The sequence below is a fragment of the Sorex fumeus genome, unplaced genomic scaffold (assembly GCF_029834395.1).
Source record: "Sorex fumeus unplaced genomic scaffold, SorFum_2.1 ptg000226l, whole genome shotgun sequence".
NCBI lineage: Eukaryota > Metazoa > Chordata > Mammalia > Eulipotyphla > Soricidae > Sorex > Sorex fumeus.
This window is the reverse complement of record NW_026606283.1, coordinates 1,226,119-1,244,111: the sequence shown is the minus strand read 5'-3', so window position 1 is coordinate 1,244,111 and position 17,993 is coordinate 1,226,119. Positions and strand designations below refer to the sequence as shown.

At 56.2% G+C, this 17,993-nt stretch overlaps 1 protein-coding gene across 4 annotated transcripts in view; it reads right to left on the bottom strand.

Moving 5' to 3' along the window:
- DCAF6 (DDB1 and CUL4 associated factor 6) overlaps nucleotides 1–17,993 on the bottom strand; it is a 49,720-nt gene that overhangs the window by 13,846 nt on the left and 17,881 nt on the right. For 2 of the 4 annotated variants that reach the window (XM_056108546.1, XM_056108547.1), the window contains exons 8-10: nucleotides 13,709–13,802; nucleotides 10,061–10,174; nucleotides 9,692–9,934 (exon numbers count right to left, since the gene is read on the bottom strand). In XM_056108546.1, the coding sequence (XP_055964521.1) occupies nucleotides 9,692–9,934; nucleotides 10,061–10,174; nucleotides 13,709–13,802 (451 nt within the window). Of the gene's footprint in view, nucleotide 1; nucleotides 62–5,187; nucleotides 5,350–9,691; nucleotides 9,935–10,060; nucleotides 10,175–13,708; nucleotides 13,803–17,993 lie in introns of all 4 variants that reach the window. The other 2 variants (XM_056108549.1, XM_056108548.1) reach the window with 2 other exon arrangements.

Here is a 17,993-nt window from a genome sequence, read left to right as displayed (position 1 = left end):
CCCGGCTGTTTGCCCAGGGTCGCGGGTCCGAGCTGGGCGTTAACCCCGGAAGAAGGAGAGTCTGAAACAGAAAAGAGAGGTCAGCTTCCAAGGGCCGAGCACGGGCAGCATCCTCCGTCCCTGCGTGTCCTTCAGGCAACGTCGCCTCCCACGGGGCCACAGGGGCCAGGGGAGTCCCAGGAAGGGGGCGGGGGGGGGCACCTACCCTCCCCCCCCAGACTCTTCCAGGCCGATGCCCGCCCCCTCCGGCTGGCCCCTGAGTAGCCGCGGCTGGTGGCCCCGGAGAGGATGGCCAGCAGAGGCCAAGGGGCGCTCCAAGCACTGTGCAGGGAGGGCCGCACGAAAAGCAGGCTCTCGCGAGGGACTCAGTTTCCCCAGGAGCTGGGCGAGAGGCAAAGAGAAGCCCACGCACGCAAGCAGGGCTAGATTCCTGCTTCCCACCTTGGCCGCCGGGAGAGCACTTTACGGGTTCCCCCTGGAGACTGTTTTTTCCTCCACAGAGTAAGAACTTTCGAGAAAAGGTTCTTTTTTTGGAGGGGGGTGGGAGTCACACCCAGCGGCGCTCAGGAGACCCTTTGTGGTGCTGGGAATCGACTCTGAGCAGAATGCATGAAGGCACGCGCCCTGCCCACTGTCCTAGCGCTCTGGCCCTGAAAACGGGGGGGAGGGGGGCTGGTTTCCAAAATGCCGGGACGAACGGCGGGATGAGGGGCTGGAGTGGTCCAACAGCGAGGGAGGGCGCTGGCTTTGCAGGCGGCCGACCCGGGTTCGATCCCCGGGCATCCCGTAGTTCCCCCCAACACTGCAAGGAGTCATTCCTGAGTGCAGAGCTAGAAACGCCCCCAAGCATCGCCAGATGTGGCCCCAAAGGAATACAATGAACCCCTGGGCGGGTTAAATGGACGGAGAACTGGCCTGGACTTGGGGAGGTCTGGCTGTGGCTGGCTATGACACTAATAGCTGGCCTCAGTTTCTCCCTTCTCCCTGGACACCCCAGGGTGCTGGTCCCTTTCACTCCCCAGGCACTGCAGGAAAAATGGAAAACGTAGCAACTAAGCATCACCACCTTGGCCCGGCCCTGCCCCACGTCCACCTCCCAGGCCCCTACCCTGTCTCCCGGTAACAGAAGAGTCATTCTTAGTTTTTGTTTTTGTTTTTTTTGCTTTTTGGGTCACACCTGGTGATGCACAGGAGTTACTCCTGGCGGTGCCCAGGGGACCATATGGGATGCTGGGAATCGAACCCAGGTCAGCCATGTGCAAGGCAAACGCCCTACCCGCTGTGCTATCTCTCCAGCTCCAGTAATTCTTAGTTTTAATGCTCCAACTTTGAATTAGTAGTTATCAAATATTCATCAAACAGACACCTGGCACTTGCACCATCATTTTCTACTCCTAACGGCGTTTGTTCTAGCCCGCCCCGGGGCGTTTTAAGTTAGGACCGTCCTCAGTTGGAGAGCAAAGAGAAGGTTTCCAATATATTCGGGTCTCTCAGTTTTGGAACGTCCGGTTGCTCCCACCGTGCAAGTCTGAATCCTGCGCTTGCAACGGCCTCTATCAACTTAAAATCATTTCCGTGTGATAGAAACCAGATGCAATCTAAGGTTCAGATAAAGCCTGGTCACTGTTTGGATTTTTTTTTTCTTTTCGGGTCACACCTGGCAATGCTCAGGGTTACTCCTGGCTCTGCACTCAGGAATTACTCCTGGCAGTGCTCAAGGGACCCTATGGGATGCTGGGAATTGAACCTTGGTCAGCTGCGTGTGAGGCAAACGCCCTCCCCGCTGTGCTATCGCCCCAGTCCCTGGATATGTTTTTGACTTATTCTACACCTCTCTGTCAGAAAGCAACAAGTTTTAACCGCACATGGAAAGGAGCGGATACGCCCGTCCCGTTAGCTCCTGAGATTTATTTGGATGGGAAACATTCCTACTTTCACTGTATAAAGAGCAGGTAGGACGGTCTTTAGGGAAAACTAAAGTGATATATATAATATATTATATATATATTTTCTTTTTGGGTCCCACCCAGCGATGCTCAGGGCTGACTCCTGGCTCTGCACTCAGGAATCACTCCTGGCGGTGCTCGGGGGACCGTACAGGGTACTCAGGAGGGCCATAGGGGGTGTCAGGGTGGACCCCGGGGTGGCTGCAGGTTCTCTGCGGCTGACCCAGGTTCGATCCCCAGCATCCCACAGGGTCCCCTGCAGCCACCATTCTCCCCAGCCCCTTCGCCAGGAGTAAACCCTGAGCACTGCTGGTGTGGCCCCAAACCAAAGAAAGAAAGAAAGAAAGAAAGAAAGAAAGAAAGAAAGTTCACAGCAATAGAGGAAAATGGGGCTGGAGAGAATTTTCAGCGGGGCTCGGGCATTTGCCTTGCACGTGGCTGACCTGGGTTCAATCCCAGGACCACCACCCCCTCCTCAGCACTGCCAGGAGGGCCTTTCGAGGGCAGAGCAAACCCTGAACACTGCCGAGTGCACCCCTGACCCCCCGCCCCCTGCCCCCCTGCACATGGCAGCACCTCACAGTACACAGCATCCTGGAACTGAAAGGGGGCTCGTCCGGAGCAGTCAAAAAGGAAGCAGTATCCTACCTGACGTCCTCACAGACTTCCGACCTGACCCCATCAAAGAGTTTCATGTGCTACACGCCCGACTGCGGCCGCCTCACTCTCGGCCACCCACAGATGATCTAAAGCTCCGCATCTTGGAGAGAGAATGACACGCTGGCCCAGTCACCATCCTACACGTGTCAGATCTTCTCGGTTCCAAATCACACCGGCATCTCCTCGGCACGGAAGTTAGGCGCAAATGGGGAAGGCGCCCAGCTTCAATGACAACAACACTGTGAGGGGGAGCATCTCACAAGGGGCCCGAAAACAACCCGAGGAAGAATCTGCTTCAATCAATCTGGCATCCAGAGGTGGCTGGGGCGACAGCACAGAGGGGAGAGTGTTGGCCTTGCACACGGCCGACCCGGGTTCGATTCCCAGCATCCCATAGGGTCCCCCAGCACCGCCAGGAGTGATTCCTGAGTGCAGAGCCAGGGGGAACCCCTGAGCATCGCCGGGTGGGACCCAAAAAGCAAAACAGAAACAAACAAAAAAAAAAACAAACAAACCCAAAAACCTGGCATCAGAGCCCAGAGCTGAGCCTCCGAACACTCGCACCGTCACGAAGCACAGACCTTTCCTGCCAACAATGCTGCTTCCGATTCAAATCGGCTTCAGTGATTCATTTGCTTGCTACCTGTTAGGCGTCAGTGTTTTGAAAATATTTGTATCTGCTGGGACACTGGACCCTTCGCACGTCCGCTTTTATAGCGTGCACGGTTGACTTTCGCGAGGGTTTTCTGCACGGTACAAAAATAGCAGAATGACTTACCAAGTGTCATGATTATATTCAAATCCAACTTTAAATATAGGAAAAGCCTTTTCGTGCTTTTTTGGGGGGGGTTTATGGGCCACACCCGGGGGTACTTGGGGGACCATCTGGGATGCTGGGAATTGGACCCAGGTAGCCACGTGTAAGGCAAACATCCTCCCTGCTGTGCGATCTTGCCCGCCCCAGTAAGGGTTTTTTATAGAAACCCACCCCCCTCAACATCTCTGTTAGAGCGTTATTCTCTCCACTAATGGATTACCATGTTATTAAAAATCAGAATTTGTTCCAAACATCACATTAACATTACTTTTCTTTCTATTTTTATTTTGGGACCACACCTGGCGATGCTTATGGGTTACTTCTAGCTCTGCACTCAGGAATCAGTCCCAGCAGTGTGGGGAAACCAAGTGGGGTGCAGGGCTGGAACCCTGTGTGAGGAAGCGCCCTCCCTGCTGTCCCCCAGCCTCGGCCCGTCATTTCACCGTGACGTTATAGAAGACGCCAGCGTCCTGTCGTCACACACCGCCCTTCATGGAACAGATATTTTATAAAGTGAAGGTTTTGGTTCTCCCAACACACGCAAATTAATTCTGAGCGATTAACTCAGAGTTCTCAAAGCAACTGACACCCAAACTCGTTGCATCTTAGGATGGGAAAAAAAAAAACACAGCAAAGCACTGCACTGCGATTAATATGAGAGAGAATCTAGACATGCTTCGGTTCCTACAAAGATCGACCACATCTACTCCAGGCCCACCACAGTGATGGTGGAAAATCAAGCGGAGAGGTAAGTGAGGCGCGCTCTCCTTACTCTCCCGAGCGTTCCAGAAGGCCAGGGGCCTTCCGGGGATAAAGGCCCGGCTGCGGGGGTCGCGGCAGTGCTGGGTCTGAGCCTCTGACAGCCCAGAAACCAGGAGTGACCTGCACGGTCCCTGCCGGCCCCCGGCCATGAGGTCAGGGCTGCAGCGAGGAAGCTCAGGAAACTTTCAGATTTTTCTGGGACGGGATGGCCGGGTCGCTACACCTGAGGCCCAAGCAATACGGTCACTGCAAACCCCCCCCCCCACACACACACACTGTTTTTTAGAGGAACACGGGCAAACTCTGAAGGCAGACACGCAGGGCCGAGGGAAGACGTCTCCAAGGGATGCGGGAGGCCCACAGCCGAGACCCTGGGATGGCCCCCACACGCAGCCTTCCTCCCCCCCCCCCCCCCCCACACACACACACAATCCCTTCGGAACGAAAATCAGAGAGTCAGGAGCCGGGATAGGTTAAGAAGTTCAGAAGAAAGAGCAACACTCAGCGGGCAAGGCGTTAGGAAGTCAGCGAAGGAAGCACGCAGGAGCCTCTTCGAACACCGGCAAAGGAAGGGGCAGGTTACTGTGTTTTCCTGGGTCTGCCCCTGGCCCATGCAGTGAGTACCAGTGAGGGAGGGAGAAGCTGGAGGCACCACACCTTGGGGAGGGAAGGGGAGGGGAGGGAAGGGGAGGAGAGGGAAAGGGAGGAGAGGGAAAGGGAGGGGGAGGGGGAGGGAAAGGAAGGCGGAGGAGAGTGGAGGGGAAGGAAAAGGGAGGTGAGGGCAGGGCAGGGGAGGGGAGAGGAGGGGAGGGAGGGGAGGGGAGGAGATGAAAGAGGAAGGGAAAAGAAGGGGAGGGGAGGGAGCAGGAAGGGAGGGCAGAGGAGGGCAGAGGAGGGCAGGGGAGGGCAGGGGAGGGCAGGCAGCCAGGGGAGCATCTCAGCACACGGCAGCAGCGGCCCACAGGCAACTCGGGCCGCCCCTCAAGGCCACTTGCGTGAGACCTGGCGCGGGCGCGGGCTGCGGGGCGCCCTCCTCCCCGGGAGCCTGGCCGGGGGCGGGCGCGGGCCCGGCGAGTCCCTGCTGCCTCTGCTGCTCGGCCCGCTGGAGTCGCAGCTGCTGCAGACGCTTCCGGAGCAGCGCCATCTCGGGCCCCCTCAGAAACTCTGGCCGAGAGAGGGGAGACGGCGTCAGCGGGGGGACAGGGAGCACCCGGGGCCAGGTGGGAGCACTCAGGACCCAAGGGGGAGCACCTGAGGCCAGGGGGGAGCACTCGGGACCCAGGGAGAGCATCCAGTCCCAGGGAATGCACCTGGGACCCAGAGGGGAGCACCCGAGACCAGGGAGAGCACCTGGGACTGGGGGGAGCACTCGGACCTGGGGGAGCACCCAGGATCCAGGAGGGAGCACCTGAGACTAGAGGGGAACACCAAGGATCCAGAGGGAGCACCCGTGACCCAGGGGAGAGCACCAGGACTCAGGGGAGAGCACCCAGGGTCCAGGGGGGAGCACCTGGGGCCAGGGGAGAGCACCCGGAAACCAGGGAGGGAGCACCCGGGACCAGGGGGGAGCAGCCGGGTTCGAGGAGGAGAGCCCGGGCCCCACGCTTCTCTCCCTGGGGAGCACTCCTGCCCTCACCAACTTCATCCCTTCTTATGACAAAGGGAGACCCAGAAATGACCAAACTGCGAATCTCGGCTCTGGCTGTTCTGGTCTGCGGTGCCCGGGCACCCTCTGGCCCCACCCTCTGTGCCCTCTCTCCAGTCCCTGACCAATGTCTCTCTAGCTAGTAGCAAAAATTACTCATCCTGAGGAACTAAATTCCATGCCACAAATGAGGAAGCCACACGCCTGGAAACGTGCCTGGGCCGGGACACGGAGCACTCTCTGAGAGCGCTGTGGGCAATCAGCGCCGTCTCCTCCCTCCTCCTCCTCCTCCCTCGCTCACAGAGCCTGGTCTGGCCGGGCTGCCCCTCAGCTCCTACAGGGCCCCGGAGACAGCCAGACTGGCTTTTCTTTTCTTGCATTTCTGGGCTGGAGCGATAGCACAGCGGGGAGGGTGTTTGCCTGGCACGTGGCCGACCCGGGTTCGATTCCTCCGCCCTTCTCGGAGAGCCTGGCGAGCTCCCAAGAGTATCCCGCCCGCATGGCAGAGCCTGGCAAGCTCCCCGTGGCGTCTTCGAGATGCCAAACACAGTCATGACAAGTCTCACCATGGAGACGTTCCTGGTGCCCGCTCGAGCAAATCGATGAACCACGGGAGGACAGTGACAGATATTTCTGAGGGCGATTAGGAGCCTTTGAGGGTACTTAAAGAGCAAAGGGGTGTCCGCTGCCTTGAACTTTCAAGATGCTCATTCTGGGTGTGGTGGGGAGAGCCAAGGAGAGGGGGAGAGCCTGGACAGACAGACGGACGCAGAGGACGCCAGGGACCCAGGAGCAGAGGCCCGGGACTGGGGGGGGGTGGGACAGTGGGGAGATGTCTGCCCCCCACATGGCCAACCCGCCAACCTGCTCCAGCCCCGCACCCCAAAGGGACCCCAGAGCCCACCAGGAGTGATTCCTGAATGCAGAGCTAGGAGGGAGAGAGAGGGAGGGAGAGAGGGAGAGAGGGAAGGAGAGAGTGAGAGGGGGAGAGAGAGGGAGAGAGCGGGAGAGAGAGAAAGGGAGAGAGAGGGAGAGAGGGAGGGGGAGAGAGAGGGAGGGAGAGGGAGGGAAAGAGAGGGAGAGAGGGGGAGGGGGAGGGAAAGAGGGAGAAAGGGAGAAAGGGAGAGAGAGGGGGAGAAAGGAAGAGAGGGAGAGAGGGAGAGAAAGGAAGGGAAAGAGAGGGAGAGAGGGAGAGAGGGAAGGAGAGAGCGAGAGGGGGAGAGAGAGGGAGAGTGGGAGAGAGAGAGAAAGGGAGAGAGAGGGAGAGAGGGAGGGGGAGAGAGAGGGAGGGAGAGAGGGAGGGAGAGAGGGAGGGGGGGGAGGGAGAGAGGGGGAGGGGGAGGGAAAGAGGGAGAGAGAGGGGGGAGAACTCTCTCAGCCCCTCCAGATGCAAAGAGCCGAGTCTCAGCTCTCAGTAAACCAGCGGCCGACTAGGGGGGCAGGGGGGGGCCCAGGGAAGCGTGGCACAGACTCAGTCAGGCGCTAAGACAACCAAAGGGTACCCAGGCACGGCAGCCCGGCGAGTGGCCAAGCGGGGCAAGGGCATGGGGCCCAGAGGGGCGAGGCCCGGGAGGCGGGAATCTGGGGAGACGCCGGCTGGGCCATGCTGTGGGAAACAGCAGCTCCCGTGGGAAGGGGACAGACACACGGAAAGGGGACAGGGGCCGGCTGCGGAGAGACGGGAAGGCGGGAAGACAGCTAAGGGACGAGGAGGAAGCCCAGGCCCCTCCACACCCCCTTTCACAACCCACAAACGCACCCAAGCCCAGGGCCAAGCTGGGGGACAATGCCCAAGGCCAGGGTGCCGCCTGCTGTGACGTGGGGGTCTGGGGTCCGGGCCCCACACTCGGGCGCAGAAGCGCTCTGCTCCCCAGGAGCTGTCCCGGTGACACGGGGCACCACTCCGGCTGCCGTCAGGGTTCTCAGGACCGACCCACCAAGAACATCCCTCCTTTCTTTGAAAACATCCAGCAAAACTGCCACAGGATGCCTGAGTCACACTCGGCTCCTCACCCAGAGGGTGACGCCCCACTTCCTACGAATCCCAGGACGGAAGGAACCTTACGGAGACGTGAAGTTGAAACAGGGACTCGGCAAGCCGGAAATGGGAGATTCAAGCGTGTTGGAAACAGGCAACGAAACCCAAAAACGGAAGCCTAACCCAGCTGAGCCCGAGAAGCTGGGAGTCGGCGGGAAGGAAGGCTAGCATCTCCTCGCAGCACCCACAGCCCGGCCCGGCTCAGAATCTCACCGTCTCCAACATCCCCATCCTTAAAAAAGTCGCACTTTTACTAACTGCTCAGAAAAGCACATTCTGACCTCGTCTCGGGCCTGCTTCGCAAATTCTCCGGGATATTTTATTTTCCTGTAAAGCGAGTATAGCTACGTCAATTAGACCATGGGAAGCCTGCTTTATAGCTCGGCTCGAACTCCTTAATAGAGAGAAATTATACGCAAGTGTGGATCGTTACGTAACGGTCGCTGGGTTCTATTCCCACAGAAGCGGAAAACGAATTACCAAAAAATGGGACAGATTGATCCCAATGTGCTTCATTTAAAACACCCATTTGTGAGCTGATATCAGATCGCAGAGAGGGAAGAATAAAGCAACAGCTTGGCAGCTAAGCTGTTAGGAATTTTTGAATTTTAATAGTTCCCATCTCACTAAGACTGCTAGCTGGTTCTCTCGCGGCTAATATTTTTTGGTTCTTATGTCAAGTAAGATGCTTCCTTAGAAAAACTCAAAGAAAAACAGAAACACGTCTATTTTAATTAAAAGACATGATTATTTTTCAAAACCACCTTAACAACATGGTTATCATAATCGTAGGCATACGCAGTTTAAATGCCAAGTAAGCTAGGTATACATCTGCTAAAAATTATTCTCAATGCTAGTACATTCCATACTCGTGGGAAATATCTTGAATGTGAGGAGTGGACCCAGGGGAAAAGAGCATTTTGCCATCATTCAGGAGCTGACTTCCCCCGCCCCCAACTACAAATGCTAAGTAACGATCCTTTTTCTTCACGTTAACTCCAGGGCAATAACTTTTCTGGCAAACCATGCGTTGATGGTAAGAGATCATACAGAAGGATTAAAAGCAAATGCAGAATGTATTTGACATTCCATATGATCTGGGGAATATTAAAAAATATATACAAATATAGGGAACAAGTAAGTATTAGGATTGTATTTTTTGTTAAATATATTTTTGGCTTTTTGGGTCATATCTGGCGATGCACATGGGTTACTCCTGGCTCACGCACTCAGGAATCATTCCTGGTAGTGCTGGGGGGACCCTATGGGATGCCGGGGATCAAAACCTGGGTCGGCTGTGTGCAAGGCAAACGCCCTCCCTGATATGCTAGCCTCCAACCCCTGGGACTGTATTTTCTTTCTTTTTGCTTTTTGGGTCACACCTGGTGATGCACAGGGATTACTCCTGGCTCATACACTCAGGAATTACCCCTGGTGGTGCTCAGGGGACCATATGGGATGCTGGGAATCGAACCCAGGTCGGCATGTGCAAGCCAGATGCCCACCCCTCTGTACCATCGCTCCAGCCCCCAGGACTGTATTTTCAGTGTGACTTTAACACAGGATGATAAGGCAAGTGAATAAAAAATACGTCCAAACATCACTGGCTGGCACCTGTGTTTTCCAGGAAGAGCAGCAACTGCCGTTCTGCAAACCGGTGATGCCTGAGAGGTATCAGAAAGCAGCGGAGGCACCGGGGACGTGTGTCCCAGCTCCATGCTGACCTATGGCATGTGGGTCAGTGACCCGACCGGACGCCGAGGTGACTGAGCCGCACTCCCCCGCGCGCCCGCGAACGCTTTATGGAAAGAGTAACGTCTCACCGGACTGATGCTGTGTGGGGGGCCCCGACGCGTCGGCCGCCAGCCGGTGCTCGCTCTCTGGGGAAGAGACCAGACTGTCTGTGGACGCCGTGGAGTGGGCCCGCAGGGACGTGGAGGAGGAGGCGGAGGGAGGCAGGAAGGACTCGACGGGCACGTCCACTTCCATGGCGGTCTCACCTACTTCCAGGTCGGCGCTCGACGGGACGGCGGAGAGAGTGGAGACGTCAGACGGGTGGGTCCCACCTTCCAAGGGAACAACCTCGCGTCGTGGCCAGCCCGGACGGGGTGCGGGACCCGCACGGCTAGGGGCGCTGGGGGGGCCGGCGGCGAGCAGCCCCCACCCCCCCACGGCCCTTCCCCGGGTCTCACCTCTGGGCCGCGCCCGGCCTCGGCTGCTCTGGGCCACCTCGCTGGCCTCCTCGAACCATCTGGATAGCATGTCCGACATCCTCTGCATCAGGGACACGTTGGGGCTCTGTTCGCCTATGACAACACAGGGCTCTGCAGAGCTGCCGCTCGGGCGGACCTTCAGAAACACGCTGACTTGGGGCCGGAGCGGCAGCACAGCGGGGAGGGCGTTTGCCTGGCATGCGCCGACCCCGGTTCGGTTCCGGCATCCCATAGGGTCCCTGAGCACTGCCAGGAGTGATTCCTGAGTGCATGAGCCAGGAGGAACCCCTGAGCATCGCTGATGTGACCCAAAAAGCCAAAAAAAAAAAAAAAAAAGAAACACACTGAACTGAAAACAAATCAAGGGCATGATGACTGCGTGCATCTGGAACGTAAGGAGGTACCAAGACGTCTCATCACAGGGCCGGGGGGCCACGGAGATACAGGCTCTGGCGCGGCGCAGGATTGGGGCTGCACAGGGCGAGGCCTCGCCAAAGTTCCCCCATGCCTACTCAACACCCACAACACAGAGCCAGGACCCAAGGCAGGGCAAGACCCAAAGGAACTTTCTCCAAGATCCCGGAACTGAATGTCTCTGTATCATATTCCACTGCGAAGATTTATGCAGATTTATGCCAGTTTTTTTTTTTGTTTGTTTTTGTTTTTTGCGTCTCACCCGGCTATGCTCAGGGCTGGTTCCTGGCTCTGCACTCAGGAATCACTCCTGGCGGTGCACGGGGGACCCTATGGGATGCTGGGGATCGAACCCGAGTCAGCCGCCTGCAAGGCAAACGCCCTCCCTGCTGTGCTATAGCTCCAGCCCCTTTTTTGTTGTTTTTTTAAAAAGGTGGGACGCCGGCCAGAGAGGTCGTACAGGAGGATGACCCAAGTCTGGTCCCAGGCCCGGAAGGATTCCCTGTGCAGAGAGCCAGGGTCAGGCCTTTACTGTGGGAAAACCAGAGCTATACAGTGAAATATGGGATCACTTAGCACTGTAGCAATGTCTTCCTGTTGTTCATTGATTTGCTCGAGCAGGCAACAGTAACGTTTCCATTGTGAGACTTGTTGTAACTGTTTTGGGCATACTGAATACACCACGGGGAGCTTGCCAGGCTTTGCCGTGCAGGCGGGACACTCTCAGTAGCTTGCCGGGTTCTCCGAGAGGGGCAGAAGAATCGAACCCGGGTCAGCCACGTGCAAGGCAAATGCCCTACCCACTTGCTATGGCTCCAGCCCACTTTCTGAAAGTAAATCCCACACATCTCAAAGTGACTTTTAAAGGGCATGGCTATTTAAGTAGGACACATCAAATTAAATCTGATGATTTCATGCTACAATCTTTATCGTTCAAGATGAAAATTGGGGGCTAGGGATGAGGCCTGACGGGCGAGAACTTGAGGACGGGGTCTGGTCCCCAACATCACACGAAACACTGAAAATCAAAAAAGAAATCAACTCCCCTCGGATTTTCATTAAAAAGGCATTTTACACTTCACTGTCTTTGTATAACAGCTTTATGTGTAAAAATGTAATTTCAATTGACCAGAAATAATATATTGTAGAATACGATTTTTACCTTAAAAGATTTCAGAAGTCATTAAATCAAGATTTTTTGCTACACACCCATGTTATTAAAATGCATATACAATAAACCCAATTTCAGCAGTTGTCATTTTAAATTTATTGGGGTTGGGGCTGGAGCAATAGCACAGCGGGTAGGGAGTTGACCTTGTAGACAGCCAACCCGGGTTTGGTCTCCGGCATCCCATAGGGTCCCCCAAGCACTGCCAGGAGTGATTCCTGAGCACAGAGATGAGAGTCAGCCCTGAACATTGCTGGGTGTGAGATTCCCCCCCCCCCAAAAAGCTAAATTTCTTGGGGTCAATCCTTAGGCACTTTAGAGAAGACGATGACCCCTGGGTGCTGCCAGGGAACTGTCAATGTGGAGAGTGAGCTTTGGCTTCTCTTTGTATCAAAAAATGCAGGACGTCTTACCATGCTTTAAGGGAGAAATGGGGTTACTACACTTCCAGCCAACACGGCTGACTCGGGTTCGATTCCTCCGCCCCTCTCAGAGAGCCTGGCAAGCTCCCCGTGGTGTATTCGAGATGCCAAACACAGTCACAGCAAGTCTCACCATGGAGAAGGTACTGGGCCCGCTCGAGCAAATCGATGAACAATGAGAGGACAGTGACAGTGACACTTCTGGTGGGAACGGACAGTGGCCCAACCCTCTGGGGGGTCATTTGACGACTGTCAAACTGCAAACACGTTACCCAGTGCCCACAGAGGGACTTCTGCCTGAGACGGGCTGTTCCAGGCTGTGAGGGTAACCGTGGCATGCCACGGTTAAGGAAGGGAAGCAAGTCCCACGCCTCTTCCTTACCCCCTGATTTCAGAAGAATTCAATTCCTGAAAATAATCGGAGGAACGGGAAAGGGCAAGGAGGAGACAGGAGGGTCTCCTAAGCAGGAATCCACAATAATAATTTTTGTAAAAAACCTGGTTCTGGGTCATACTTGGGGCTACTACTCCTGGCTCAGTGCTTGGGGGTTGCTCCCAGCATGGTGCTCAGGGTCCCTGTGGTGCCGGGGGGCCAGGCTGGGCTTCCTGCATGTCCTCCAGCCGGTGCGACCTCTCCTGGCACCCAGATTATTAGCTACACAATAGGTTTTTTAAAATTTATTATTATTATTATTATTAATATTATTGTTATTTGGCTGGATAGCACAGCAGGTAGGGCGTTTGCCTTGCATGCCACCAACCCGGGTTCGATTCCTCCGCCCCTCTCAGAGAGCCTGCAAGATACCGAGAGTATCTTGCCCGCATGGCAAAGTCTGCCAAGCTCCCCATAGTTTATTTGATATGCCAAAAACAGTAACAGCAAGTCTCACAGTGGAGACTTTACTGGTGCCCGCTCGAGCAAATTGATGAACAACAGGAGGACATTGCTACAGTGCTACTGTCACTGTCCTCCCGTTGTTCATCGATTTGCTCCAAGGGGCCCAGTAACGTCTCCATGGTGACACCTGTTACTGTGTTTGGCATATCGAATACGTCATGGGGAGCTTGCCAGGCTTTGCCATGTGGGCGAGATACTCTCGGCAGCTTGCCGGGCTCTCCAAGAGAGGCAGAAGAATCAAACCTGGGTTGGCGAGGTTGGTCTCGTGCAAGGCAAATGCCCTACCTGCTGTGCTATCGCTCCAACCCTACAGTGCTACACTTATTATTATTATTATTATTAGTCACACTCAGTGATACTCAGGGGTCACTCCTGGCTCTGCACTCAGGAATTACTCCTGGCGGTACTCAGGGGACCCTGTGGGATGCCGAGGATCCAACACGGGTCGGCCGCGTGCCAGGCAAACGCTCTCCCCGCTGTGCTATCGCTCCAGCCCCTTGATAGTTTTTTTTTTCTAGGTTTTTAAAAGGTCCACGAGTCAGTCGGAGACAGAGCCAGTGGGGAAGGGTCTTGCCTTGCACGTGGCTGACCTGGGTTCGATTCCCAACACCCCAAAAGGTCGCTGAGACCCACCAGGAATGATCCCTGGGCACAGCGCCCCGAGTGAGCCCCGAGCGTGGCCCCGAGCCCAAATAAACCAACAGGGGAGACGCCCGTATCGTTACCATCTCGCTCCCGCTCGCTCTCCGGCCTCGCCCGCGGCCCCGTGTCCGACCAATCGCCTCGCAGTCGCAACCTCTTCACTGGGGGCTGTCGCAGCTGCAAGAAGGAGGAAAGTGGGGCTGGAGCCATAGCACAGCGGGGAGGGCGTTGGCCTGGCACGCGGCCGACCCGGGTTCGATCCCCGGCATCCCATAGGGTCCCCCGAGCACCGCCTGGAGTGATTCCTGAGTGCAGAGCCGGGAGGAACCCCCGAGCATCGCTGGGTGGGACCCAAAAAGCAAAAATAAAATAAAATAAAATAAAAAAATAAATATATAAAGAAGAAGGAAACCTAGCTCAGAGTACTGCTCACGCGCCTTCTGTCCTGGGAAAACTCCGGACCCCCACAGTGGCCTCCCCCAGGGGTGTGCCAGGCCCTGCTCTCCGCTGGGGGCTGGACACGATGCCCTGGCAACACCTCCAGGCCGAACCAACGCCAGAGCCACTGGCACTGAAGGAACAGACCGAACCCATGACTCCCGGCTCAGTGCACCGCGGGCGGCCTTGGGCTCCGTCGCTCCCAAAACTCACCCACTCCCCGTCACCACCAGCAAGTGGACCGAGTGCCAAATGCAGGCGCTGAGCACCACTGAACACCTCAGCTGCCATTTTTTTCATTTGCTCTTGGCAACCAGGCCGACGGGCGAGATGATGGGGTCGGGTGTAAGAAAACAAACCTGCGAGGCCTGAGCACAGCAGCGAGGGCGTTGGCCTTGCACGCGGCCGACCCAGGTTCGATCCCCCGCATCCCACAGGGTCCCCCGAGCATCGCCAGGATTCCTGAGTGCAGAGCCAAGAGTGACCCCTGAGCATCGCCGGGTGGGACCCAAAAATAGAAAAAAGACAAAGAAAAAAAACCCAAAAGCCTGCATTCTTTCTTCTTTTTCTTTCTTTTTGGGTTCCACCCGGTGATGCTCAGGGGTCACTCTTGGCTCTGCATTCAGGAACTACTCCAGGCAGTGCTCGGGGGACCCTATGGGATGCTGGGAATCGAACCTGGGTCGGCCGCGTGCCAGGCATATGTCCTACCTGCTGTGCTATCGCTCGAGCACCCAAACCTACATTCTTAGCAAATACCCTAGCAGAGAAAAAAATTACCCCCCCCCCCCCCCACACACACACACACTGCACATTGCTATTCTCCAAGGCTGAAGAGCAAACCGTGACTGGCAGCCATGAAGCGGCCAGAGGAAGTGGCAAGGGTGGCAGCCGCCCAAACTCCCAGAACAAGAACCTTGTCTAGAAAGAGGTTCTCCCCCCTCCCCATGCATCCAGCGGGCCAGAATGACTGAACCGCGTCCCGCTCTGTCACCCGGGCCAGAAAAGGGGGTCACAACCCAAGCAATTATTCCCAGAACGTGGGCTGCAAGTAAAAATAGCCCGAGCTTGGCCTTCAAGATAGGGGAAACCCGGGGGCTGGAGCAATAGCACAGCGGGGAGGGCGTTTGCCCCGCACGCAGCCGACCCAGGTTCGATTCCCAGCATCCCATATGGTCCCCTGAGCACCGCCAGGAGTAATTCCTGAGCCAAGAGGAGCCCCTGAGCATCGCCAGGTGTGACCCAAAAAGAACAAAAAAGATAGGGGAAACCCGGGCGATTGGGGGGACAAGTGGACGATGGCACAGCCCCACTTCCCACGGTGGCCCAGCGCGGACAGGCCAGGGGAGCAAAAAGGAGACGCGACAGAAGGGGGCTTGCTCTGCAGGGCAGGGAAGTGTAGAGGGGGCCGGGGCCATAGCACAGCGGGTAGGGCGTTGGCCTTGCATGCAGCTGACCCGGGTTCGATCCCTGACATCCCACATGGTCCCCCCAAGTACCACCAGGAGTGATTCCCGAGTGCAGAGCCAGGAGGAACCCACGAGCATCACCAGCTGTGACTCAAAAAAAAAACAAAAACAAAAACAAAAAACAAGGCTGTGCAAAGGGCCTGGGGTGATGTTGGTCAGAGCCTGCCGGTCTCTCCTCCCATCTGCTCGCAGGCCTGACCCCTCAGACAGAGGGCCCAGGACCCACTGTGGACAGACCCTCTCCGGAAAGGCGGTTGGATCACACGGCCCACTCATGGCTCACGTCAGCAACTTTCGGCCGGCCAAGTGGATGGTCTGCACGCGCCCACCCCCTCATTATGGAACAGCCACGAAGCCTCTGACCAGAGCAAGAAGCTCCACGAGACAAAGCCAATTCCGTGGTCGCGAAGAGCTTCCAGCTCGGCCCCCTCCTGGCAACTCCCAACTCACTAACATGCCCGGCCACCGGGAAATCCCAAACTTGCGCCTGTGAGTCTGGTAAAACGCCCCTGAATGTCTCCATCTCGGCTGTCAGTTTATGAGCAGCGATGAGAACTGGATTTGGGGGGGCCGCAGCGATAATACAGCGGGGAGGGCGTTGGCCTTGCACGCGGCTGACCCGGGTTCGATTCCCAGCATCCCCGAGGTTCCGCCCAGTACCGCCAGGAGGAATTCCTGAGTGCAGAGTTGGGAGGGACCCCTGGGCATCACCGGGTGTGGCCCAAAAAGAAAAAAAAAAAAACAACTGAATTTGGACTCTTCTTACCAGAATTCCAGTCCCCACTGGCCCACAGTGGGGAGTTGGGCCCCTCAAAGATGCTGATAATCAAAGGCACCGGTTCACTTCAGAAGGCGGTACAGGGGCCAGAGCGATAGCACAGTGGGGAGGGCGTTGGCCTTGCACGTGGCCGACCCGGGTTCGATTCCCAGCCTCCCATAGGGTCCCCCAAGCACCGCCAGGAGTGATTCCTGAGTGCAGAGCCGGGAGGGACCCCTGAGCATCACTGGGTATGACCCCCCGCCCCCCCCCCCAAAAAAAACAGAAGGCAGATACAAGCCCCAGAGTGCAGGAAGGAGGGAAAACACACTGCAGACACATTAAACGCTTCAAGCCAACACTTCCCTGCCCAGCTGCTGGTGTTAGCAAAGATAAAGTTCTGAGTTGTCCCTTTTATAAATAAAAAGTGTTTTAAAGGTTTTTTCTTCTTTTTTTTGGGGGGGGGTCACACCCGGCGATGCACAGGGGTTACTCCTGGCTCTGCTCTCAGGACTCACTCCTGGCGGTGCTCAGGGGACCCTATGGGATGCTGGGGATCGAACCCGGGTCAGCTGCGTGCCAGGCCAACGCCCTTCCCGCTGTGCTGTCGCTCCAGTCCCTGTTTTAGCGGTATTAAGTGGCAGTAATTCACCTCCCTGATTGTCAGTCCAGAACGTATCTGCTATACAAGGGTGATGGCCCGTACCAGAGGGGCCTTGCCTGTGGGACCCCTTTTTTCGAGGCCTCTGTGGAGGCACGTAGCAGTCCCGCCTCTCCCAAGCCCCGAGCCTGTGTGTCCTTGACCGATTTCTCATGAACATGTGTTCTTGTAAAATGTCACTGGCGCCTTCAGATGAAAGAGGCAGACAGGGGAGATGAGGGGTTCGCAGTTCACCGTGAATAACGCTCCCAAGATAGGCTCGAAGGCTGTAAAAACACGAGCCCCGAGTCCACGGAAGTGTCCCATTTACTCTGCTACTTATTAAAAGGCCACCGGTAATGATTCCAGTTGCCTTTTGTGCAACGTTGAAACGGTTAGCCCTATCTTACTGTTGCTATTAACCTACAGCAGGAATATTTGACTACTGGTTCCTCTTTTAATCTTTTCATAACACGCTTGTCCTGCAGTCTCATTCTTGCAGTGCCCAGGGACTGAAGCAATAGCACAGCCGGTGAGGCGTTTGCCTTGCAGGCGGCTGACCCGGCCGAGTTAGATTCCTCCACCCGTCTCGGGGAGCCCGGCAAGCTACCGAGAGTATCTCGCCCCCACAGCAAAGCCTGGCAAGCTCCCCGTGACGGATTCGATATGCCAAACACAGTAACAATTTAAGTCTCACAATGTTACTGGGCCCGCTCGAGCAAATCGACGAACAACGGGAGGACAGTGACAGTGACAGTCACAGAAATATTTGACTACTGGTAGTTCCTCTCTAATCTTTTCATAACACGCTTCTCCTGCAGTCTCATTCTTGGTCAATAAGCAGTGCCCAGGGGCTGGAGTAATAGTACATCGGGGAGGGCGTTGGCCTAGCACGTGGCCGACGAGGATTCGGTTCTCAGTGTCCCATAGGGTCCCCTGCGCACTGCCAGGAGTGATTCCTGAGTGAAGAGCCAGGAGGAACCCCTGTGCATCGTTGGATTGGACCCAAAGATAATAATAATAAATAATAATAAGAAGAAGAAGAAGAAGAAGAAGAAGTAATG